The 26,255-nt window shown below is 45.7% G+C and overlaps 3 protein-coding genes across 3 annotated transcripts in view; 2 read left to right on the top strand and 1 right to left on the bottom strand.

Moving 5' to 3' along the window:
• The first annotated feature begins 3,316 nt into the window (after nt 1–3,316).
• b3gnt2l (UDP-GlcNAc:betaGal beta-1,3-N-acetylglucosaminyltransferase 2, like) lies at nt 3,317–13,170 on the top strand. The gene is made up of 2 exons (XM_029773905.1): nt 3,317–3,528; nt 10,320–13,170. Exon 2 carries the CDS (start codon nt 10,474–10,476, stop codon nt 11,785–11,787), a length of 1,314 nt encoding a protein of 437 aa, XP_029629765.1. The 5' UTR covers nt 3,317–3,528; nt 10,320–10,473; the 3' UTR covers nt 11,788–13,170.
• LOC115206706 (uncharacterized) lies at nt 8,365–10,311 on the top strand. Its single transcript, XM_029773906.1, has 2 exons — nt 8,365–9,711; nt 9,759–10,311. The coding sequence occupies exons 1-2, from the start codon at nt 8,573–8,575 to the stop codon at nt 9,763–9,765; spliced, it is 1,146 nt and encodes a 381-aa protein (XP_029629766.1). The 5' UTR covers nt 8,365–8,572; the 3' UTR covers nt 9,766–10,311.
• A 2,192-nt stretch (nt 13,171–15,362) lies between the features above and the next one.
• The window catches only part of bckdha (branched chain keto acid dehydrogenase E1 subunit alpha), an 18,402-nt gene continuing 7,509 nt past the window's right edge, over nt 15,363–26,255 (bottom strand). The window contains exons 5-8 of the mRNA XM_029773904.1: nt 25,077–25,238; nt 22,756–22,962; nt 19,681–19,822; nt 15,363–15,797 (exon numbers count right to left, since the gene is read on the bottom strand). Coding sequence (XP_029629764.1) covers nt 15,455–15,797; nt 19,681–19,822; nt 22,756–22,962; nt 25,077–25,238 — 854 coding nt within the window. The 3' untranslated portion in view covers nt 15,363–15,454. The remainder of the gene's footprint in view (nt 15,798–19,680; nt 19,823–22,755; nt 22,963–25,076; nt 25,239–26,255) is intronic.

The following is a 26,255-nucleotide window of genomic DNA, read 5'->3' as shown; positions in this document are numbered from 1 at the left end:
CCGATCATTCAGAGTATCTCTACCGCTCCTGCTGTCTCTCGAGAGTTGAAAACAGCAGGTCTGGGACAGGTAGCACGTCCGGTGAACAGGTCAGGGTTCCATAGCCGCAGGTAGAACAGTTGAAACTGGAGCAGCAGCACGGCCAGGTGGACTGGGGACAGCAAGGAGTCATCATGTCAGGTAGTCCTGAGGCATGGTCCTAGGGCTCAGGTCCTCCGAGAGAGAGAAAGAAAGACAGAGAAAGAGAGAATATACTTAAATTCACACAGGACACCGGATAAGACAGGAGAAATACTCCAGATATAACAGACTGACCCTAGCCCCCCGACACAAACTACTGCAGCATAAATACTGGAGGCTGAGACAGGAGGGGTCAGGAGACACTGACCCCTCCTGTCAGGAGACACTTTTTATATGATGAACAGAGAGTAGCAGTAGAGTAAAAGAGGGGTTGGTGGGTGGTGGGACACAATGCAGATAGCCCGGTTAGCCAATGTGCGGGAGCACTGGTTGGTCGGGCCAATTGAGGTAGTATGTACATGAATGTATAGTTAAAGTGACTATGCATATATGATAAACAGAGAGTAGCAGCAGCGTAAAATAGGTGTTGGGGGGTCACACAATGCAAATAGTCCGGATAACCATTTGATTACCTGTTCAGGAGTCTTATGGCTTGGGGGTAAAAACTGTTGAGAAGCCTTTTTGTCCTAGACTTGGCACTCTGGTACCACTTGCCATGCGGTAGAGAGAACAGTCTATGACTAGGGTGGCTGGGGTCTTTGACAATTTTTAGGGCCTTCCTCTGACACCGCCTGGTATAAAGGTCCTGGATGGCAGAAAGCTCAGCCCCAGTGATGTACTGGGCCGTTCGCACTACCCTCTGTAGTGCCTTGCGGTTGGAGACCGAGCAATTGCCGTACAAGGCAGTGATGCAACCGGTCAGGATGCTCTCGACATGTTTCAGCTGTAGAACCTTTTGAGGATCTCAGGACCCATGCCAAATCTTTTTAGTTTCCTGAGGGGTAATATGCTTTGTCGTGCCCTCTTCACGACTGTCTTGGCGTAATAGAGATGCATCATCTGTGGATCTGTTGGGGCGGTATGGAAATTGGAGTGGGTCTAGGGTTTCTGGGATAATGGTGTCGATGTGAGCCATGACCAGCCTTTCAAAGCATTTCATGGCTACGGACGTGAGTGCTATGAGTCGGTAGTCATTTAGGCAGGTTACCTTAGTGTTCTTGGGCACAGGGACTATGGTGGTCTGCTTGAAACATGTTGGGATTACAGACTCAATCGCGGCCCGCACCAAAACATCTTACGAGTGGAGTGTCTTGACTTCTGTGTTGGCTGGCCCTCGCTTCATACTCGTCGCCAAACCCACTGGCTCCAGGTCATCTACAAGTCTCTGCTAGGTGAAGCCCCGCCTTATCTCAGCTCACTGGTCACCATAGCAACACCCACCCGTAGCACACGCTACAGCAGGTATATCTCACTGGTCCCCCCCAAAGCCAATTCTTCCTTTGGTCGCCTTTCCTTCCAGTTCCCTGCTGCCAATGACTGGAACGAATTACAAAAATCACTGAAGCTGGAGACTCATATCTCCCTCACTAACTTTAAGCACCAGCTGTCAGAGCAGCTCACAGATCACTGCACCTGTACATAGCCCATCTGTAAATAGCCCATCCAACTACCTCATCCCCATACTGTATTTATTTATTTATCTTGCTCCTTTGCACCCCAGTATCTCTACTTGCACATTCATCTTCTGCACATCCTACCATTACAGTGTTTATTTGCTATAATGTAATTAATTCCCCACCATGGCCTATTTATTGTCTTACCTCTCTTATCCTTCCTCATTTGCACACACTGTATGTAGACTTTTCTATTGTATTATTGACTGTACGTTTGTTTATCCCATGTGTAACTCTGTGTTGTTTGTCGAACTGCTTTGCTTTATCTTGGCCAGGTCGTAGTTGCAAATGAGAACTAGTTCTCAACTGGCCTACCTGGTTAAATAAAGGACTTGTTCTCAACTGGCCTACCTGGTTAAATAAAGGTGAAATAAATAAATAAAAAACGTCCTCTTCTGCAATTTATTTGTGCAAATGTAATGGAGTCCCACAGTGGAGGTGTCATAATACCCATAACACCTTGCGGTCAAATGGAAATTATTTTCAATCCCCATTTCCTGGAGAAATGTACACGGTTATCAAAACAACATTCCAGGGTAAGCTTTCACATTTACATTTACATCATTTAGCAGACGCTCTTATCCAGAGCGACTACGCAGCCCTTATTTTGAAGTGTTTCTAAAAACCCCTATGGGAAAAATGGATGGAATCATTTCACTCTTTTGACCGCTAGGTTTTATGGGTATTATGACTCATACCAATGGTATTCTATAGGCTACTTAAAATGTACGAAAGTGAGAGAGCAAGAGCAGCAGATCGTGGAAGTCGAGGAGTGTCTGTATCCGTTGGCTACCTGCAATATCCAGAGGGGGCTGGTGGGAGGAGCTATAGGAGGACGGGGCTCATTGTAATTCCTGGAATGGATTAAATGGAACATATCGAACATATGGAAACCACGCGTTGGACTCCGTTCCATCTATTCCATTCCAGACATTACAATGAGCCTGTGTAACCGGTGTGAAATGGCTAGCTAGTTAGCGGTGGTGCGCGCTAGTACCGTTTCAAATCGGGTGACGTCACTCGCTCTGAGACCTTGAAGTAGTTGTTCCCCTTTGCTCTGCAAGGGACGTGGCTTTTGTGGAGCGATGGGTAACGATGCTTCGAGGGGTGGCTGTTGTCGATGTGTACCTGGTTCGAGCCCAGGTAGGGGTGAGGAGAGGGACGGAAGCTAAACTGTCACACCTGTCCTCCTACAGCTCGTTACACCTGTCCTCCTATAGCTCCTCCCACCAGCCTCCATTGCTGGATATTCAATAGGAGAATTTAAATTGCGTACTCCTGGTATCCTCTCTCCTCAACCCATTGGATGAGAAAGACAGAGGTCTGCCCCTCTGACCTGTTCCTCAAATGGGTTTTGAGGAGTATGCGATTGAGATTCTTTCAGTGTGATAGGCAGTTGTTTGGACATGTTAATTAATGTAGCCACCCCGCCCAGTAAGATCCCACACACGCAGAGGGCAGCGCCGTAGAGGTAGATAGAGGACTCATCTTTACATCTGTGCCACTATAGCATCTGTGACAGCATGGGCAGCGCCACTGAGGCTACAACACATAGGAATTCCCACTAACTTGACTACTTTAAAATAGCTTTTAGGCCACTAGAGGCTTCTATCATTCTCTATGGGCAGGTCGCGGCTTCTGTGCCTGTGTGAGCTTGCCGGGAAATATGTTGTTGCCACTCCTTGAGATAATTATGGGAAGTCTTCTTTGCTTGTCAGTCCTGTGGTTGATAAAATGCAGCCTACAAAACGTTTTTGACACCGTAAGAACATGATTTGTCTGAGTAATTAGCCGACACTGAAAAGGAAGGAGCTGGAGGAAAAGTTCCTGTACCGTAAGTAACGTTTTTTCCACCCCACCTTTCTGTGAATTGTAACCGTTGTATACTAATTATGTTATAGAATTATTATAAAATATTGCATTTTAACTATTAGGACTAAACACATTTATCGCAAGAAACACCAATATAGTCAAGTTGGGGCTACTAAACAATTTCAATCCATCCCCCCCCCCCATAAAATCTTTTTAAATTCTAACATATTTAATTCAAGGTTACAAAGACGGATTCGTCTACGATTGGTCGCTCGGGCGGACTGACATTCACAGTCCTACATACTTTCCTTTTAAAAACGTGACCGAGATTCCACGATAATCATTTACATTACATTTACATTACATTTAATCACTTATTTCAGTGCACGGTCCCTAGTTTACATGTACAGTTACAAAACCATTGTTTCACTGTTCGGTCATTTAGCCAACTTTTGAGATTATTTTTTTTAAACGAGGTTATTGTCGGTAGGACTTTGATTGATGTAATGCTGTTTCTTTTGCCACTCCCCTTGGAGGAAATATTTGTTAAATTATTAACCAATCACATCAATAAGCTATTTTATAAAGACTGAATTAAAATACAACTCACTGTTACCCTGAAGAACAGCCAGAAGTAAAACCCATTTAGAGAAAAGTTCTGTTAAGATTTACCAAGTAACTGCTTTACCTACTAATTGTTTCGTTTTGTCGGTCCAATGTCTCACTCTGCCTGGCAGTGGCACCTGTTGAACCTGTGTTGGCAGTGAGTTAGTTTGATCTGTGTCATTATGTGCCTGGCAGTGGGGTATTTTTTTTTTTTTTTAATCTGTGTTATATGGATGCTATACAACTATCATAATCCTCATTTTACATATCCAAATCTTTTTAATCTGGTCAAGTGGGTGGCGCATTTCCTTTAATGACAGTCACAAGGTATTACCCCCCCTCCTCCTCCTTCTCCTCTTTCACAATAACAAACACAAGGTCCTGGATGCATCCCAAAACCCTGGTCAAAAGTAGTGCACTAAATAGGGTGCCAGGTAGTGCATTCGTGTAGGGAATAGGGTGCCATGTAGGATGCCTCCCTGTTCTCTAGGTGTTGACTCTAGCTGGCCCCTCAGGAATGAGATCTGTTGATCGCTCTGCCTGTAGTCGTTCCTAATGAATCACAGGTGAGTGTAGACTACCCATGGTGCAGTCCTCTAGATATTCCTAATGAATCACAGGTGAGTGTAGACTACCCATGGTGCAGTCCTCTCTAGATATTCTAACTGTTTAACCACCTTTTTTTAATTTACATGAATAAATTATTGATATTTACGGTGCATTTGGAAAGTATTCACACCTTTTCTTTTCCACATTTTATGTTACAGCCTTAATCTAAAATTGATAATTGTTTTTCTCCCCTCATCAATCTACACACAATACCCCATAATGACAAAGCAATTAAATTTTTAATAAAAAAAAAAATGACATTTACATAAATATTCAGACCCTTTACTCAGTACTTTGTTGAAGCACCTTTGGCAGCGATTACAGCCTCGAGTCTTCTTGGGTATGACGCTACCAGCTTGGCAACACCTGTATTTGGGGAGTTTCTCCCATTCTTCTCTGCAGATCCTCTGACCTCCCTATAGGCTGTCTCGTCATTGTCGGTGATCAGGCCTACCATTGTTGTGTGTCATCGGCAAACTTAATGATGGCGTTGGAGTCGTGCCTGGCCAGGCAGTCGTGGGTGAACAGGGAGTACAGGAGGGGGCTGAGCACGCACCCCCTGAGGGGCCCCTGTGTTGAGGATCAGTGTGGTGGATGTGTTGCTACCTACCCTCACCACCTGGGGGCGGCCCGTCAGGAAGTCCAGGATCCAGTTGCAGAGGGAGGTGTTTAGTCCCAGGGTCCTTAGCTTAGTGATGAGCTTTGAGGGCACTATGGTGTTGAACGCTGAGCTGTACTCAATGAATAACATTCTCACATAGGTGTTCCTTTTGTCCAGGTAGGAAAGGGCAGTGTGGAGTGCAATAGAGATTGCCTCATCTGTGGATCTGTTGGGGCGGTATGCAGATTGGAGTGGGTCTAGGGTTTCTGAGATGATGGTGTTGATGTGAGCCATGACCAGCCTTTCAAAGCACTTCATGGCTACAGACGTGAGCGCTACAGGTCGGTAGTCATTTAGGAAGGTTACCTTCGCTATCTTGGGCACAGGGACTATGGTGGTCTGCTTGAAACATGTTGGTATTACAGACTCGGACAGGGAGAGGTTGAAAATATCAGTGGAGACACTTGCCAGTTGGTCAGCGCATGCTCGCAGTACACGTCCTGGTAATCCGTCTGGCCCTGCGGCCTTGTGAATGTTGACCTGTTTAAAGGTCTTACTCACATCTTCTGCAGAGAGCGTGATCAGTCTTCCAGTCTTCTCATGCATGTTTCATGTTTTGCCTCGATGCGAGCATAGAAGTAGTTTAGCTCGTCTGGTAGGCTCGTGTCACTGGGCAGCTGTCGGCTGTGCTTCCCTTTGTGGTCTGTGATGGTTTGCAAGCCCTGCCACATCCGACGAGCGTCAGATCTTGGAGACCTTCAATGCTGCAGAAATGTTTTGTTACCCTTCCCCAGATCTGTGTCTCGACACAATCCTGTCTCTGAGCTCTACGGACAATTCCTTCGACCTCATGGCTTGGTTTTTGCTCTGACATGCACTGTCAACTGTGGGACCTTATATAGACAGGTGTGTGCCTTTCCAAATCATGTCCAATCAGTTGAATTTACCACAGGTGGACTCCAAGTTGTAGAAACATCTCAAAGATGATCAATGGAAACAGGATGAACCTGAGCTAAATTTTGAGTCTCATAGCAAAGGGTCTGAATACATTTATAAAAACCTGTTTTCGCTTTGTCATTATGGGCTTAATAGGTTCTAATTATTAGAGTAAGAACTCAACGCTTAAACCAAGTTTATTCTTCCAAAGGATCGAACAGCTGAATCGATAGACATATTCACACAAGCACTGATATTTTACCCTTTTCTCCTATGCTGAGTCTCCTACACATCTGAACAGCCAATGCATCTCTGTTGCTAGACAGAACCTTAATGATATCTGTTCCTCCTCATTTCATCTAACCTGACCTCTAACCCCAAAGTGCTCACTCCTCCCCAACTCACGGCTGTCATGGTGACTGGTACCAGACTGTCTTTTCTCCTCCCAGAGGATCCCTGATGGCTAACAATACAATATCCTGACGTAATGTAAATGTTATACAGTTGAAGTCAGAAGTTTACATACACTTAGATTGGAGTCATTAAAACTTGTTTTTCAACCACTCCACACATTTCTTGTTAACAAACTATAGTTTTTGGCAAGTCGGTTAGGACATCTACTTTGTACGTGACACAAGTCATTTTTCCAACAATTGTTTACAGACAATGAATTATGAGTGAAATAATCTATCACAATTCCTGAAGTTTAAATGCACTAAGTTGACTGTGCCTTTAAACAGCTTACAAAATTAGAGAAAATTATGTCATGGCTTTAGAAGCTTCTGATAGGCTAATTGACATAATTTGAGTCAATTGGAGGTGTACCTGTGGATGTATTTCAAGGCCTACCTTCAAACTCAGTGCCTCTTTGCTTGACATCATGGCAAAATCAAAAGAAATCAGCCAAGACCTCAGAAAATAAATTGTAGATCTCCACAAGTCTGGTTCATCCTTGGGAGCAATTTCCAAACGCCTGAAGGTACCACGTTCATCTGTACAAACAATAGCACGCAAGTATAAACAGCATGGGACCACGCAGCCGTCATATCGCTCAGGAAGGAGACGCGTTCCGTCTCCTAGAGATGAACGTACTTTGGTGTGAAAAGTGCAAATCAATCCCAGAACAACAGCAAAGGACCTTGTGAAGATGCTGGAAGAAACGGGTACAAAAGTATCTATATCCACAGTAAAACGAGTCCTATATCGACACAAACTGAAAGGCCGCTCAGCAAGGAAGAAGCCACTGCTCCAAAACCGCCATAAAAAGCCAGACTACGGTTTGCAACTGCACATGGGGACAAAGATCGTACTTTTGGAGAAATGTCATCTGGTCTGATGAAACAAAAATAGAACTGTTTGGCCATAATGACCATCGTTATGTTTGGAGGAAGAAGGGGGAGGCTTGCAAGCCGAAGAACACCATCCGAAACGTGAAGCACGGGGGTGGCAGCATCATCTTGTGGGGGTGCTTTGCTGCAGGAGGGACTGGTGCACTTCACAAAATAGATGGCATCATGAAGCAGGAGAATTATGTGGATATATTGAAGCCACATCAGTCAGGAAGTTAAAGCTTGGTCGCAAATGTGTCTTCCAAATGGACAATCACCCCAAGCATACTTCCAAAGTTGTGGCAAAATGGCTTAAGGACAACAAAGTCAATGTATTGGAGTGGCCATCACAAAGCCCTGACCTCAATCCAATACATTTGTGGACAGACCTGAAAAAGCGTGTGTGATCAAGGAGGCCTACAAACCTGACTCAGTTACACCAGCTCTGTCAGGAGGAATGGGCCAAAATTCACCCAACTTATTGTGGGAGGCTACACAAAACGTTTGAACTAAGTTAAACAATTTAAAGGCAATGCTACCGAATACTAATTTAGTGCATGTAAACTTCTGACCCACTGGGAATGTGATGAAAGAAATAAAAACTGAACTAAATCATTCTCTCTACTATTATTCTGACATTTCACATTCTTACAATAAAGTGGTGATCCTAACTGACCTAAAACAGAGAATTTTAACTAGGATTAAATGTCAGGAACTGCGTTTTAAATGTATTTGGCTAAGGTGTATTTAAACTTCCGACTTCAACTGTACATTACCCTCTCTCCCTCAGTGACATAAGTATGTAAAGTATTATATACCCAGGGTCGTTACAGTATATTTCACATTCTCAGAACCCAACAGGGATGTTTGTCAACATCTTGAGTATGTATGCATGTTGCAAGATTGACAAATTTATTTTAAAAAGTGTATACATTTTAGAATAAGGCTGTAATGTGACAAAGGGAAGGGGCCTGAATACTTTCCGAATGCACTGTACATTTTGCCCCCTCTCCAGCGGCCTGTCCAGTGTGGCTTGCCGGTTACATTTTGCCCCCTCTCCAGCGGCCTGTCCAGTGTGGCTTGCCGGTTACATTTTGCCCCCTCTCCAGCGGCCTGTCCAGTGTGGCTTGCCGGTTACATTTTGCCCCCTCTCCAGCGGCCTGTCCAGTGTGGCTTGCCGGTTACATTTTGCCCCCTCTCCAGCGGCCTGTCCAGTGTGGCTTGCCGGTTACATTTTGCCCCCTCTCCAGCGGCCTGTCCAGTGTGGCTTGCCGGTTACATTTTGCCCCCTCTCCAGCGGCCTGTCCAGTGTGGCTTGCCGGTTACATTTTGCCCCCTCTCCAGCGGCCTGTCCAGTGTGGCTTGCCGGTTACATTTTGCCCCCTCTCCAGCGGCCTGTCCAGTGTGGCTTGCCGGTTACATTTTGCCCCCTCTCCAGCGGCCTGTCCAGTGTGGCTTGCCGGTTACATTTTGCCCCCTCTCCAGCGGCCTGTCCAGTGTGGCTTGCCGGTTACATTTTGCCCCCTCTCCAGCGGCCTGTCCAGTGTGGCTTGCCGGTTACATTTTGCCCCCTCTCCAGCGGCCTGTCCAGTGTGGCTTGCCGGTTACATTTTGCCCCCTCTCCAGCGGCCTGTCCAGTGTGGCTTGCCGGTTACATTTTGCCCCCTCTCCAGCGGCCTGTCCAGTGTGGCTTGCCGGTTACATTTTGCCCCCTCTCCAGCGGCCTGTCCAGTGTGGCTTGCCGGTTACATTTTGCCCCCTCTCCAGCGGCCTGTCCAGTGTGGCTTGCCGGTTACATTTTGCCCCCTCTCCAGCGGCCTGTCCAGTGTGGCTTGCCGGTTACATTTTGCCCCCTCTCCAGCGGCCTGTCCAGTGTGGCTTGCCGGTTACATTTTGCCCCCTCTCCAGCGGCCTGTCCAGTGTGGCTTGCCGGTTACATTTTTCCCCCTCTCCAGCGGCCTGTCCAGTGTGGCTTGCCGGTTACATTTTGCCCCCTCTCCAGCGGCCTGTCCAGTGTGGCTTGCCGGTTACATTTTGCCCCCTCTCCAGCGGCCTGTCCAGTGTGGCTTGCCGGTTACATTTTGCCCCCTCTCCAGCGGCCTGTCCAGTGTGGCTTGCCGGTTACATTTTGCCCCCTCTCCAGCGGCCTGTCCAGTGTGGCTTGCCGGTTACATTTTGAAAATGGAATTGGAATCTCCTACGCAAATAAGTAGAATTGTGCCAATAAAATGTTAACTGTCCAGTTTGAGCTCCCCCCTATTCCAGATAAAGTATTACTCCATAATTGACAAGCCTTATCTTAAACCTCATCTGCTGTCCTCACGTTCTGGGTTATTATGTTGGATTTGTTTTAGTCTTTATCAGCACACAGCAGCAGTTCTCTCTCATGACACATTTAGACCACAGTACAAACCACAGGAAAACCTCTACACTCTCCGCTTGACTGTCTTCCTGTTCGACTTTAGTTTCTGCAAATCAGCCAACTCATTTTAGTTTTCCTTTTGTGTCCACCGCTTTTCCCTTTGACAGAAGTCATTGTAGCCAGCTAAGGCTTTGGAACATAGGACTGAGACTAGCCTATAGCCAAACAGAGGAATAGAATACTTTTTAAAAGACAGTTCGATGGCAGATAGTTTGGATTCTTTACTAAGCTGTGAAATATGAGTGCCTCTACAACTAGACAAAAGGAACACTGACCTTTTTTTTAAAAGATTTGTTTTCTTTCGTCACCAGGCAAACGCAAGATAACAGGCACTGACGAATGAAACTGGATGATCACAAACAGGATTGTCTGGAATATCTGGATGGTTCTGTTCCTAGAACCCTGCCTCCATTCTAGAAACCTTCCATTCTGTACTACAGGCGAACCCCATCCAGGACCCAGACAATGAGACGTGTCCAGGCCCTCATGGTCATGGCCTTCCTGTGCAGCCTCTGCCTCATCTTCTTGTACTCCTCACTCAATCTCCATCTGGCTCACAGACACAGAGCTCTACTGGAGGTCTCAGACGACTCCAGACGTGAGGTCAGCTTTGAAACACTGTCCACCAAGCAGGTCCCAACTTACCCCAGACTGACCGCCACCGAGGACGGAACAAAAAGTGTCCCTATTCAGTTCACTGTTACACCTCCTCCCGATCTCCACCAAGCTGCTGTCTTTGCCGCCATCAAGAAGGCTATACCTCAGAACACAGCTTATTGGAACCGTGTTTTTTACTCTGGAATTGGACGACTGGAAAAGGGGGGGAAATCAACAAGAAACGAGGGACAGGACTGGTCCCATTGCCGACACAACCCCGAGCAGCTGCGGACAAACATTCATGACTTTACTTCCTATCCGGAACTCCACCAGGACTTCCTGCTTGGGATGGAGTGTAGAAACCCTCCTATACTGATTGACCAACCAGAGAAGTGCACCTCGGAAGACGGAGAAACATTCCTCCTCTTCGCCATCAAGTCGACCCCGGGGAACTTTGAGCAGAGACAGGTGGTACGGGAGACGTGGGGGCGAGAAGCGGTGTATGGAGGAGGGGTCAGAGTTCGTCTAGTTTTCCTGCTGGGATCCTCGTCATTGGACGAGCCCGACCTGAGCCAGCAACTGGTGTTTGAGGCGCGTCACCACGGCGACCTCCTCCAATGGGACTTCCACGACTCGTTCTTCAACCTCACACTGAAGGAGCAGGTGTTCTACAGGTGGGTCCTGAGCCGCTGTCCTAAAGTCTCCTTTGTCTTTAAAGGGGATGACGACGTCTTGGCCAACACGGAGGCCATACTGGGCTACCTGCAGTCCCTGGGGCCTAACAAGACCTCAACGCTCTACCTGGGCCAGATCATCTCCACTGCTAGTCCCCTCCGCGACTCTAAGAGCAAGTACTACATCCCACCGACCTTCTACGACGGACCTTACCCTGCGTACGCCGGGGGAGGAGGCTACCTCTTCTCGGGGTCGTTGATCAGACGGCTTTACGGCGTCTCCAAGTTCCTCCCTTTCTACCCCATCGACGACGTTTACTCTGGGATGTGCTTCAACGCACTAGGAATACTTCCAGAAGCACACGATGGCTTCCAGACGTTTGACATTCGTGAGCAGGACCGGGAGAACCCCTGTGTTCATAAGGATCTCCTGCTGGTGCACCGACGGAACCCTCGGCAGATCATTCGTCTGTGGAGGAGCATACACAACCCCGTGCTCATATGTTGAAGGGCTAGGGTCTCACTAAGCCTCGCTGGTAGATGTTGACCCCCTCCTCCCCCCATCACCACTGACACAGGGTCCTAGATGTTAAATAACCAATTTCCTCTATTCATATGCTGAACTATGGTTGCACATTTTTGGGAACTCTCAAATTCCCTCGTTTTCCAGAACCTGGTTGGAGGGTCCCTGGATTTCCTGCTTATTCCTTCCTGGTTTGTGGGAATCCGCTAAGCTGGGATTCCTTGAAAACCAGGGAATTTATTAATTTTTGCAGCTGACCACACAAGCCCTGTTCATATGCTGAGTGGCCTGATTTAGCCAGTCTTTCCACCCCTTAATGGTTACGGTCTGATCCGAGGGCCATGTCTACCTTTTTTAGCTCCACTCACTCAGGGATGTTTTCCACGACGACGGTTGCAAAAATCCATGAACTTTCCCAAAATGTAAAAGGTTTTTCTGGAAATCCTGGTTCTTTGTTTCTAGGAACAGTTTTCTTTCTTGAAAACCAGGGGATTTTTTGCAGCCCGAGGCACGACACTCTGGCTGAACAACGATGCACTGGAACTGTTTCTGCAGACGTGCTCAGCCCTTCTGTTTCTGCAGACGTGCTCAGCCCTTCTGTTTCTGCAGACGTGCTCAGCCCTTCTGTTTCTGCAGACGTGCTCAGCCCTTCTGTTTCTGCAGACGTGCTCAGCCCTTCTGTTTCTGCAGACGTGCTCAGCCCTTCTGTTTCTGCAGACGTGCTCAGCCCTTCTGTTTCTGCAGACGTGCTCAGCCCTTCTGTTTCTGCAGACGTGCTCAGCCCTTCTGTTTCTGCAGCCATACTGGATTACCAGTTAAAGGTTTATATGTAAATATGTTGGGCAATGCTTGAGGGGATTTTCATTTTTTTGTAGTTTCTTTTTTTTAAACTGAATTCACAGGATATAAAAGGTTTTCCATTAAGTACCTGTTGATCTCTTATTGGTGAATTTTTGTGTCTGCATACTGTTGTAGATAGTTTATCCCCCAACTCAAGTCCTCGAGTAACTTCACCTGCACACCTTTTGTTGTTGTAGCCCCGGACAAGGACACCTGACTCAACTAATCGGGTGGGGGGTGGACTTGAGGACTGGAGCTGGGGAAACCTCTGTTCTAAATTGCAACCAGGATGTGTTTTATTTCCTGCTGCCTATTCTGCCTGAGGTCCAGACTTAGTGACTGAGGACAATAAAATGTTGCATACTTTGTGTTGTAAATTATTAAAATAGATGTGGGGAGGTGGATAAAAAGTGTGACATTACATAAAGATGTAGTTATATGTAACAGATCGTCTTGTTATTCTCCTCAGGGGATTAGGACTGTTCTTTTTCATTGTGTAAAAATGTAATAAAATACTGTTTAAACTCATTGATGCTTTCAAAACAACTAGGTCAAATGTCAGTGATCTTCAGGTCAGAGCTCTACAATGAATCCCCCCCCCCCCCCCCCAAGTGAAATGACTGTTCAAAAAATATTTTTCCAGTGGTCTTGGAAATCTGACTTCATGAGCGTTCGAGTTCAGTTGTCTTGAACGTAGCAAAAAAAATTAATATCTTGCAGTCATTTAATTTGAAACTTTTCATTGTGTGTTACGGGGGAGGCGATGTATTTAACTAGAATGTAATAAACTGAGCGGATCATATTTCAGAGGATGCATGAGTGTAGCGTTTTTAATTTAAAAAAAGAAAACAGGATCGTAACTATCACTTAGGGAGGAAAAAGGTGGTTAAAATTCACAAGAAAGTTAAATTAAATCACGATGCCAGATTGAGGTTCATGGTTGGGTTTTATACAGTTATACTATACAGCACCACCATGTATTGTCAAACTGCTCGTCTCCACAGCAGGTTGGAATCAACCCCCCCCCCCCCCAAAAATGATCAGTCATCTGTTTTATTCAGTAACACACAAACCTGGACACATTTTAGGAGTGTACTTTAATAAACTCAAACAAAGAAACTCTAAAACACCTCAGCCATAGACCCCCCCCGATACCAAACAGCTAGAAAACTATGCATACGAAACGAGTTCGAGTCTACAGTATTACCTAATAACCTTTTAAAAAGAGGAGGAAATAGGCAAAACAAAGAGTCCTAGGTACGCATGAAAACACCACTGTTCTAGGTAGATGGTTACGTCATTTTCAGTCTTATTTCACTCATGTATGACTAACCAGTGAGCAAAACTGGTTTTAATGCCTTTTGCTCATTGGGGTAGACTCCTATAGACTGATAAGAGTCATGAAGATTATTCAACTACTCAGTTGTTGAGCGAACAGGAAAATCTTGATTAACACAGGTGTTTTATTAAATACGGTCTGCCTACTAGAATCGACAGACTAACTCAAACCTCTCCCCTGGGACACTCAGATATTGTTATAGCCCTGGACTAGGTTGTTATAGCCCTGGACTAGCTCACGGCCTCACCTTATCAAGGGCTTGGTAATCGTGTGTGTTAGCTCTGGAATAGTTAAGATACACTGATAAAGGCTGGGTGTCGTCAGAATACCAGAAAGTGACTCTAGCCTGGTCAGAATACCAGAAAGTGATTCTAGCCTGGTCAGAATACCAGAAAGTGACTCTAGCCTGGTCAGAATACCAGAAAGTGACTCTAGCCTGGTCAGAATACCAGAAAGTGACTCTAGCCTGGTCAGAATACCAGAAAGTGATTCTAGCCTGGTCAGAATACCAGAAAGTGATTCTAGCCTGGTCAGAATACCAGAAAGTGACTCTAGCCTGGTCAGAATACCAGAAAGTGATTCTAGCCTGGTCAGAATACCAGAAAGTGATTCTAGCCTGGTCAGAATACCAGAAAGTAATTCTAGCCTGGTCAGAATACCAGAACTATAACTCTATGCAGAACAGTAGAATACAAAGTGTGCAGCAACAGTCCCATTTAACCCTCTCTCCTCCTGACCCTGCTCCAGCCTAGGCCAAATTCAACATGACACAATGTTGTGGAACGTTCAGATAGAAATATTTTATATAGAACAAACATGCCTCTCTGACATGAAGCAAAAAGATTTACGTCAGTTCTATTTGTGACATTTCTACCTGCAACGCTGTACAGTTTCCATGCAGACTGAGTGTACACACCAAATGGCACCCTATTCCATATAGAGTGCACTACTTCTGTCCAGAGCCTAGATTAGGGAATAGGGTGCCATCTAGATTAGGGAATAGGCTGCCATCTAGAGTAGGGAATAGGGTGCCATCTAGAGTAGGGAATAGGGTGCCATCTAGAGTAGGGAATAGGGTGCCATCTAGAGTAGGGAATAGGGTGCCATCTAGAGTAGGGAATAGGGTGCCATCTAGAGTAGGGAATAGGGTGCCATCTAGAGTAGGGAATAGGGTGCCATCTAGAGTAGGGAATAGGGTGCCATCTAGAGTAGGGAATTGGTAACCATGTGGTACTCTGCCAGAACCTAAAGTCTATACTATACTACCAGCAGGACCAACGAGTTACCCAGCTAACTAGCCTAAATATTATAGATTTGTTAGACAGATAAACTTGAAATGGGAAAAGGTCTAATTGATTCAACAAACCAAAAAAAGTGTAGCTTTTTTTTTTAAATGAACCAGAAAATAAAGTTTTATTTCTGGTTGCTAATCCAAAGTTAGCTGGCTAACTCATTGATCCTGCTTTGTAGTGTTTACTTGGCGTAAGCTTCCAGGGGATAGTGCTCTTTATACTGCTGGACGTGTCTCCACATGGCTTCCTTCTGCTTGACCAGGTTAGGGGTCATCTCTTCATACACGTCAGAGAACATCAAATCAGGGTGGGGTTTGTGTCTCTTCTCAGCCTTCTCAAAAGCTTCCATCACCATCTTACGGCTCTGTTTCCTCCAGCTCCTCTCGTCTTCCTCCGACCACCAGGAGCGGGCCGTCATGTAGTGACGCAGCCGAGAGATTGGGTGGTCCTGTTTGTCCCAGTAGTTGACTTCATCTACGGAACGGTAGGCCGAGCTGTCGTCACTGGTGCTGTGGTGCCCAATCCTGAGGGGATAGGACGGAAGGAGAATATTAGTGGAAGGGTTAGGTCAGGTAAATGTTTCCTCGAACATGCCTTCTGGTCATTGAATGCTGTTGATTTTATGGTTTCAATTCAACTACTATTGTATTCAACACATAAATTCATCAGAACACGTGGAAGAGAGGACAGTGTCATGGCAGGTCTAGTTAAGACGGTATTAATCTCACGCTGGTCAGCCGAAAGAGACTTCGGGCTGTGTTTACACACCCAGACCAATTCTGGTCATTTTTCTTTGACCAAAATTGGTCTTTTGACCGATCAGATCAGCTCTGAAAAAGATATGAAACAAATATAATTTGATAACGGTGAGATGGATGTAAATTGGAATGGAACAGTGTCAGGTTAGCTGTGGAGTTGTATGTAGGTCCAGACTGTACTATTCTCATATGAAAGAAGGAATCCACGACTGGTGATGGAATACCCACTATGGTTATGATTCAACCTCTTGTAAATAATTCAACACCATGACAACAGGAAAAGGTGTCCTCTTGAGGGACAATGTAAACAAATCCTCTCAACTCCTTTGGGAAAGTTCAGCAGGACAACGTTTTGGAAATCAGATAGAAATATGTATGTAGAACAAGGAGTCATGTCGGCTCTATTCATGGTATTTCTATCTGCAGCATTCAACAATGTGGCCCAGTCTAAAGGTGGTGATAGGTAGTGATAGGTAGTGTACAGGTAGTGATAGGTAGTGACAGGTAGTGTACAGGTAGTGATAGGTAGTGTACAGGTGGTGATAGGTAGTGTACAGGTGGTGATAGGTAGTGTACAGGTAGTGATAGGTAGTGTACAGGTAGTGATAGGTAGTGTACAGGTAGTGATAGGTAGTGATAGGTAGTGACAGGTAGTGATAGGTAGTGTACAGGTAGTGATAGGTAGTGTACAGGTAGTGACAGGTAGTGTACAGGTAGTGTACAGGTAGTGATAGGTAGTGTACAGGTAGTGATAGGTAGTGACAGGTAGTGTACAGGTACAGACAGGTAGTGATAGGTAGTGATAGGTAGTGTACAGGTAGTGATAGGTAGTGTACAGGTACAGACAGGTAGTGTACAGGTAGTGATAGGTAGTGATAGGTAGTGATAGGTAGTGTACAGGTAGTGATAGGTAGTGTACAGGTAGTGATAGGTAGTGTACAGGTAGTGATAGGTAGTGACAGGTAGTCTACAGGTAGTGATAGGTACTGTACAGGTAGTGATAGGTAGTGATAGGTAGTGACAGGTAGTCTACAGGTGGTGATAGGTAGTGTACAGGTAGTGATAGGTAGTGATAGGTAGTGATAGGTGGTGTACAGGTAGTGATAGGTAGTGTACAGGTACAGACAGGTAGTGATAGGTAGTCTACAGGTAGTGATAGGTAGTGATAGGTAGTGATAGGTAGTGTACAGGTACAGACAGGTAGTGATAGGTAGTGTACAGGTAGTGATAGGTAGTGATAGGTAGTGTACAGGTAGTGATAGGTAGTGTACAGGTAGTGATAGGTAGTGTACAGGTAGTGATAGGTAGTGACAGGTAGTCTACAGGTAGTGATAGGTACTGTACAGGTAGTGATAGGTAGTGACAGGTAGTCTACAGGTGGTGATAGGTAGTGTACAGGTAGTGATAGGTAGTGATAGGTAGTGATAGGTGGTGTACAGGTAGTGATAGGTAGTGTACAGGTACAGACAGGTAGTGATAGGTAGTCTACAGGTAGTGATAGGTAGTGATAGGTAGTGATAGGTAGTGTACAGGTACAGACAGGTAGTGATAGGTAGTGTACAGGTAGTGATAGGTAGTGTACAGGTAGTGATAGGTAGTGTACAGGTAGTGATAGGTAGTGTACAGGTACAGACAGGTAGTGATAGGTAGTGTACAGGTAGTGATAGGTAGTGTACAGGTAGTGTACAGGTAGTGATAGGTAGTGTACAGGTAGTGATAGGTAGTGATAGGTAGTGAACAGGTAGTGTACAGGTAGTGTACAGGTAGTGATAGGTAGTGATAGGTAGTGTACATTTAGTGATAGGTAGTGATAGGTAGTGTACAGGTAGTGAACAGGTAGTGATAGGTAGTGTACAGGTAGTGATAGGTAGTGTACAGGTAGTGTACAGGTAGTGATAGGTAGTGTACAGGTAGTGAACAGGTGGTGATAGGTAGTGTACAGGTGGTGATAGGTAGTGTACAGGTGGTGATAGGTAGTGTACAGGTGGTGATAGGTAGTGTACAGGTGGTGATAGGTAGTGTACAGGTGGTGATAGGTAGTGTACAGGTGGTGATAGGTAGTGTACAGGTGGTGACAGGTAGTGTACAGGTAGTGATAGGTAGTGTACAGGTGGTGATAGGTAGTCTACAGGTAGTCTACAGGTAGTGATAGGTAGTCTACAGGTAGTGATAGGTAGTGTAAAGGTAGTGATAGGTAGTGTACAGGTGGTGATAGGTAGTGTACAGGTACAGACAGGTAGTCTACAGGTAGTGATAGGTAGTGATAGGTAGTGTACAGGTAGTGATAGGTAGTGATAGGTAGTGATAGGTAGTGATAGGTAGTGTACAGGTAGCGATAGGTGGTGTACAGGTGGTGATAGGTGGTGTACAGGTAGTGATAGGTAGTGTACAGGTAGTGATAGGTAGTGTACAGGTAGTGTACAGGTGGTGATAGGTAGTGTACAGGTGGTGATAGGTAGTGTACAGGTGGTGATAGGTAGTGTACAGGTAGTGATAGGTAGTGTACAGGTAGTGATAGGTAGTGTACAGGTAGTGTACAGGTGGTGATAGGTAGTGTACAGGTAGTGATAGGTGGTGTACAGGTGCTGATAGGTAGTGTACAGGTGGTGATAGGTAGTGTACAGGTGGTGATAGGTAGTCTACAGGTAGTGTACAGGTGGTGATAGGTAGTCTACAGGTAGTGATAGGTAGTGTAAAGGTAGTGATAGGTAGTGTACAGGTAGTGTACAGGTAGTGATAGGTAGTCTATAGGTAGTGTAAAGGTAGTCTACAGGTAGTGTACAGGTGGTGATAGGTAGTCTACAGGTGGTCTACAGGTAGTGATAGGTAGTCTACAGGTAGTGATAGGTAGTCTACAGGTAGTGATAGGTAGTGATAGGTAGTGTACAGGTAGCGATAGGTGGTGTACAGGTAGTCTACAGGTAGTGAAAGGTAGTGTACAGGTAGTGATAGGTAGTGATAGGTAGTGTACAGGTAGTGATAGGTAGTGATAGGTAGTGTACAGGTAGTGATAGGTAGTGTACAGGTAGTGATAGGTAGTGTACAGGTACAGACAGGTAGTGATAGGTAGTGTACAGGTAGTGATAGGTAGTGTACAGGTAGTGATAGGTAGTGTACAGGTAGTGATAGGTAGTGTACAGGTAGTGATAGGTAGTGTACAGGTACAGACAGGTAGTGATAGGTAGTGTACAGGTACAGACAGGTAGTGATAGGTAGTGTACAGGTAGTGATAGGTAGTGTACAGGTAGTGATAGGTAGTGATAGGTAGTGTACAGGTAGTGATAGGTAGTGTACAGGTAGTGATAGGTAGTGTACAGGTAGTGATAGGTAGTGTACAGGTAGTGATAGGTAGTGATAGGTAGTGTACAGGTAGTGATAGGTAGTGTACAGGTAGTGATAGGTAGTGATAGGTAGTGATAGGTAGTGTACAGGTAGTGATAGGTAGTGTACAGGTAGTGATAGGTAGTGATAGGTAGTGTACAGGTAGTGATAGGTAGTGTACAGGTAGTGTACAGGTAGTGTACAGGTACAGACAGGTAGTGATAGGTAGTGTACAGGTAGTGATAGGTAGTGTACAGGTAGTGATAGGTAGTGTACAGGTAGTGATAGGTAGTGATAGGTAGTGTACAGGTACAGACAGGTAGTGTACCTGTAGGTCATGGCCTCGATGAGGAAGGGCTGGTTCTCGGCCACGGCCCTACGGCGAGCTTCCTTGGTAGCGTTGTACACAGCGAAGACATCGTTACCGTCCACTCTGATGGACATCATACCGTAGCCTGGACCGCGGGCGGCTGGCAGGACCAGAACAACACAGTATTGGTTCACTGTACACAACAACATGACACACAGATACTCATAACTGGAAATCATCAACAAACAGTAAACCTTTCTCCATTTAGCAGACTCTCTGATCCACTACAGTAGTGAGTCATTTAGCAGACTCTCTGATCCACTGCAGTAGTGAGTCATTTAGCAGACTCTCTGATCCACTACAGTAGTGAGTCATTTAGCAGACTCTCTGATCCACTACAGTAGTGAGTCATTTAGCAGACTCTCTGATCCACTACAGTAGTGAGTCATTTAGCAGACTCTCTGATCCAGAGATACTACAGTAGTGAGTCATTTAGCAGACTCTCTGATCCAGAGATACTACAGTAGTGAGTCATTTAGCAGACTCTCTGATCCACTACAGTAGGGAGTCATTTAGCAGACTCTCTGATCCACTACAGTAGGGAGTCATTTAACAGACTCTCTGATCCAGAGCCACTACAGTAGTGAGTCATTTAGCAGACTCTCTGATCCAGAGCCACTACAGTAGTGAGTCATTTAGCAGACTCTCTGATCCAGAGATACTACAGTAGTGAGTCATTTAGCAGACTCTCTGATCCACTACAGTAGTGAGTCATTTAGCAGACTCTCTGATCCACTACAGTAGGGAGTCATTTAGCAGACTCTCTGATCCACTACAGTAGGGAGTCATTTAGCAGAATCTCTGATCCACTACAGTAGTGAGTCATTTAGCAGAATCTCTGATCCACTACAGTAGTGAGTCATTTAACAGACTCTCTGATCCACTACAGTAGGGGGTCATTTAACAGACTCTCTGATCCACTACAGTAGGGAGTCATTTAGCAGACTCTCTGATCCACTACAGTAGGGAGTCATTTAGCAGACTCTGTGATCCACTACAGTAGGGAGTCATTTAGCAGACTCTCTGATCCAGAACCACTTACAATAAGACAACCACATATTACAAGTAAAACCTTCTTCAGACATCAAATATCTTTTTTTAATGAGTCTCTTGTCGTCTCTGTGTATGTGATTGTTTTGTACTAGACCTCAGGAAGACTAGCTGTTGTTGAAGTTAAACAACATGCTGCCTGGAACACAAACAACAACAAGCTGCCCTGAACCCAAACAGAACAACATGCTGCCTGGAACACAAACAACAACAAGCTGCCCTGAACCAAAACAGAACAACATGCTGCCCTGAACACAAACAGAACAACATGCTGCCTGGAACACAAACAGAACAACATGCTGCCTGGAACACAAACAACAACAAGCTGCCCTGAACCCAAACAGAACAACATGCTGCCCTGAACCCAAACAGAACAACATGCTGCCTGGAACACAAACAGAACAACATGCTGCCTGGAACACAAACAACAACAACATGCTGCCTGGAACACAAACAACAACAACAAGCTGCCCTGAACCAAAACAGAACAACATGCTGCCTGGAACACAAACAGAACAACATGCTGCCTGGAACACAAACAGAACAACATGCTGCCTGGAACACAAACAGAACAACATGCTGCCCTGAACACAAACAGAACAACATGCTGCCCTGAACACAAACAGAACAACATGCTGCCCGGAACACAAACAACAACAAGCTGCCCTGAACCCAAACAGAACAACAAGCTGCCCTGAACCCAAACAGAACAACATGCTGCCTGGAACACAAACAGAACAACATGCTGCCTGGAACACAAACAGAACAACATGCTGCCTGGAACACAAACAGAACAACATGCTGACTGGAACCCAAACAGAACAACATGCTGCCTGGAACACAAACAGAACAACATGCTGCCTGGAACACAAACAGAACAACATGCTGCCTGGAACACAAACAGAACAACATGCTGACTGGAACACAAACAACAACATGCTGACTGGAACACAAACAGAACAACATGCTGACTGGAACACAAACAGAACAACATGCTGCCCTGAACCCAAACAGAACAACATGCTGACTGGAACACAAACAGAACAACAAGCTGCCTGGAACACAAACAACAACAAGCTGCCCTGAACCCAAACAGAACAACATGCTGCCTGGAACACAAACAGAACAACATGATGCCTGGAACACAAACAGAACAACATGCTGCCTGGAACACAAACAGAACAACAAGCTGCCCTGAACACAAACAGAACAACATGCTGCCTGGAACACAAACAGAACAACATGCTGCCTGGAACACAAACAGAACAACATGCTGCCTGGAACACAAACAGAACAACATGCTGCCTGGAACACAAACAGAACAACATGCTGCCCTGAACACAAACAGAACAACATGCTGCCCTGAACACAAACAACAACATGCTGCCCTGAACACAAACAGAACAACATGCTGACTGGAACCCAAACAGAACAACATGCTGACTGGAACCCAAACAGAACAACATGCTGCCCTGAACCCAAACAGAACAACATGCTGCCTGGAACACAAACAGAACAACATGCTGACTGGAACACAAACAGAACAACATGCTGCCTGGAACCCAAACAGAACAACAACATGCTGCCTGGAACACAAACAGAACAACATGATGCCTGGAACACAAACAGAACAACATGCTGCCTGGAACACAAACAGAACAACATGCTGCCTGGAACACAAACAGAACAACATGCTGACTGGAACACAAACAGAACAACATGCTGCCTGGAACACAAACAGAACAACATGCTGCCTGGAACACAAACAGAACAACATGCTGACTGGAACACAAACAGAACAACATGCTGCCTGGAACACAAACAACAACAAGCTGCCCTGAACCCAAACAGAACAACATGCTGCCTGGAACACAAACAGAACAACATGCTGACTGGAACACAAACAGAACAACCAGCTGACTGGAACACAAACAACAACATGCTGACTGGAACACAAACAGAACAACATGCTGCCCGTCTTACCGATCCCGTCTCCCCGGTACTGCTCGTTGGTCGGCGTGGAGATGGCGTAGCCGTTGTTGCGGCAGAAGAAGATGAGCGGGCACTCCAGGGTCGCAGAGAAGTTGAACCCGGCGTGAGCATCGCCCTCGCTGGCCGCACCCTCTCCGAAGTAACAGATCACAGCGCGGTTGGTGTTCTCTCTCTTGGCTGCGTACGCTGCCCCTGCAGCTAGTACACAGAGGAGGAGGGGTTAGTACGCTGCCCCTGCAGCTAGTACACAGAGGAGGAGGGGTTAGTACGCTGCCCCTGCAGCTAGTACACAGAGGAGGAGGGGTTAGTACGCTGCCCCTGCAGCTAGTACACAGAGGAGGAGGGGTTAGTACACAGAGGGGTTAGTACGCTGCCCCTGCAGCTAGTACACAGAGGGGTTAGTACGCTGCCCCTGCAGCTAGTACACAGAGGAGGAGGGGTTAGTACGCAGAGGAGGGGGGGTTAGTACACAGAGGGGGGGTTAGTACACAGAGGAGGGGGGGGTTAGTACACAGAGGAGGGGGGGTTAGTACACAGAGGAGGGGGGTTAGTACACAGAGGAGGGGTTAGTACACAGAGGAGGGGTTAGTACACAGAGGAGGGGTTAGTACACAGAGGAGGGGTTAGTACACAGAGGAGGGGTTAGTACACAGACAGACAGACAGTATTGTTTCTTATCGATGGCGGGGTTAGTATATACTGAAGTAAGCACTACCAGGTCCCAGATGTATCATTAATACCAGTGTAATCTATAAAATGTCTTAACTCAAGAGCTTAAGATTCGAGACCAGTTCCTGAATAAGGGCCAGTAAAGTTAAATGGACTGAAAAATCAGGAAGTAGACCAGGAACAAACTCTGGGCCCAGTTATAGCCAGTAGCTAAATACAGCGCCTTGCAAAAGTATTCATCCCCCTTGGCGTTTTTCCTATTTTGTTGCATTCCAACCTGTAATTTAAAATTGATTTTTATTTGGATTTCATGTAATGGACAAACACAAAATAGTCCAAATTGGTGAAGTGAAAAAAAATTACTTGTTTCAAAAAATTCAAAACGGAAAAGTGGTGCGTGGATATGTATTTAAATAAGCAAACATGTTTAGTGTTCGTCAAAAGGCATGTGGGAGACTCTCCAAACATATGGAAGGTACTCTCTGGTCAGATGAGACTAAAATTGAACTTTTTGGCCATCAAGGAAAACACTATGTCTGGCGCAAACCCAACACCTCTCATCACCCCGAGAACACCATCCCCACAGTGAAGCATGGTGGTGGAAGCATCATGCTGTGGGGATGTTTTTCATTTGCAGGGACTGGGAAACTGATCAGAATTGAAGGAATGATGGATGGTGCTAAATACAGGGAAATTCTTGAAGGAAACCTGTTTCAGTCTTCCAGAGATTTGAGACTGGGATGGAGGTTCACCTTCCAGCAGGACAATGACCCTAAGTATACTGCTAAAGCAACACTCGAGTGGTTTAAGGGGAAACATTCAAATGTCTTGGAATGGCCTAGTCAAAGCCCAGACCTCAATCCAATTGAGAATATGTGGTATGACTTAAAGATTGCTGTACACCAGCGGAACCCATCCAACTTGAAGGAGCTGGAGCAGTTTTGCCTTGAAGAATGGGCCAAAATCCCAGTGGCTAGATGTGCCAAGGTTATAGAGACATACCCCAAGAGACTTGCAGTTGTAATTCCTGCAAAAGGTGGCTCTACAAAGTATTGACTTTGGGGGGAGATAGTTATGCACGCTCAAGTTGTCTTATTTCTTGTTTGTTTCACAATAAAAAATATTTTGTATCTTCAAAGTGGTAGGCATGTTGTTTAAATCAAATGATACAAACCCCCCAAAAATCTATTTTAATTCCAGGTTGTAAGGCAACAAAATAGGAAAAATGCCAAGGGGGGGTGAATACTTTCGCAAGCCACTTTAGGAACAAACTCTGGGCCCAGATATAGCCAGTAGCTAAATAGGAACAAACTCTGGGCCCAGTTATAGCCAGTAGCTAAATAGGAACAAACTCTGGGCCCAGTTATAGCCAGTAGCTAAATAGGAACAAACTCTGGGCCCAGTTATAGCCAGTAGCTAAATGGGGCCCGGAGTGTTTCCTAGCTAGGTCACATGCTCAGGAGAAGGGTCCACTCTGTTTCAACTCAGAAAGACCGAGATTGGAATTTAAATTCTCTAAACCGTTTAAAAAAATCAAAAATCAAATCAGGAACATTTGAAATTAGAATTTGGTTTACATTCTGAATTGACTGGAATCGATATGCGAAGTTAATCCCATCCATGATCTGAGAAAAGGGACTCACCTTGTGGGATCTGAGTGGCCAGAGGAGAGGAGATGGTGACGAAGTTGAGGTCTTTGCTGCCGTAGTGAACGGGCATCTGGCGCCCTTTGCCCAGGTCGTCAACATTGGCATAGCACTGTGCCATGAACAGGTCCAGGGGAAAGCCACGGTACATCAGCACGCCTACCGACAAAACACACACAGAGGGCTGTTAACCTCTATAGGACACAATGGGTTGTTAAACATTGAATGAGAGTCAATGTTTTATTCAGAATCAGAATTAGCACCATCTGCTAATGAATACTTTGATGATGTGGTCGTATTCACTAGACAGACGGGACATCAGAATAAAAAAAGGATTTAAACGGGGAGGGATTAGCAGCACGTCTCCATTTAAACGGGGAGGGATTAGCAGCACGTCTCCATTTAAACGGGGAGGGATTAGCAGCACGTCTCCATTTAAACGGGGAGGGATTAGCAGCACGTGCCCATTTAAACGGGGAGGGATTAGCAGCACGTCTCCATTTAAACGGGGAGGGATTAGCAGCACGTCTCCATTTAAACGGGGAGGGATTAGCAGCACGTGCCCATTTAAACGGGGAGGGATTAGCAGCACGTCTCCATTTAAACGGGGCGGGATTAGCAGCACGTCTCCATTTAAACGGGGCGTGATTAGCAGCACGTCTCCATTTAAACGGGGAGGGATTAGCAGCACGTCTCCATTTAAACGGGGAGGGAATAGTCCCAGTCGGTATTAGGTAGACCGCCCGCACGCCCGCGGGGAAAACAACACGTGGTTACCCAGGTTACCACATTGGCTCACAGCAAACACTTGACCTTTAAAAGTCAATTACAAAACTACATTTAAGAGAAGTACATGTCTAAAGGTGACTTTTCAACACTGCCAGAGCGTTCTCACTACTTAAAAAACATGGCATATTGTAGGGCTTCCCTCGTGCCTCTTCTCATGACGATGCTGGCAGCCACGTTGAGTGAGTGCTAGCTAGCTAACGACAGCAACATTAAGCTAGCCAAGACCAACAACACAAACAAACTATAGAGCTACAAGTAGGGAACACAGTTATAAACGGACTACAGAGCTACAAGTAGGGAACAGGGTTATAAACGGACTACAGAGCTACAAGTAGGGAACAGAGTTATAAACTGGACTATAGAGCTACAAGTAGGGAACAGAGTTAA

The sequence above is a fragment of the Salmo trutta genome, chromosome 13, assembly GCF_901001165.1.
Source record: "Salmo trutta chromosome 13, fSalTru1.1, whole genome shotgun sequence".
NCBI lineage: Eukaryota > Metazoa > Chordata > Actinopteri > Salmoniformes > Salmonidae > Salmo > Salmo trutta.
The sequence above is the reverse complement of the archived record's forward strand: the minus strand, read 5'-3'. Positions and strand labels throughout refer to the sequence as shown.

What these genes read in the sequence shown, in the direction of transcription:
- LOC115206706 (XM_029773906.1), top strand. Translation starts at nt 8,573, where the DNA reads ATGCACTGTACATTTTGCCCCCTCTCCAGCGGCCTGTCCAGTGTGGCT.
- b3gnt2l (XM_029773905.1), top strand. Translation starts at nt 10,474, where the DNA reads ATGAGACGTGTCCAGGCCCTCATGGTCATGGCCTTCCTGTGCAGCCTC.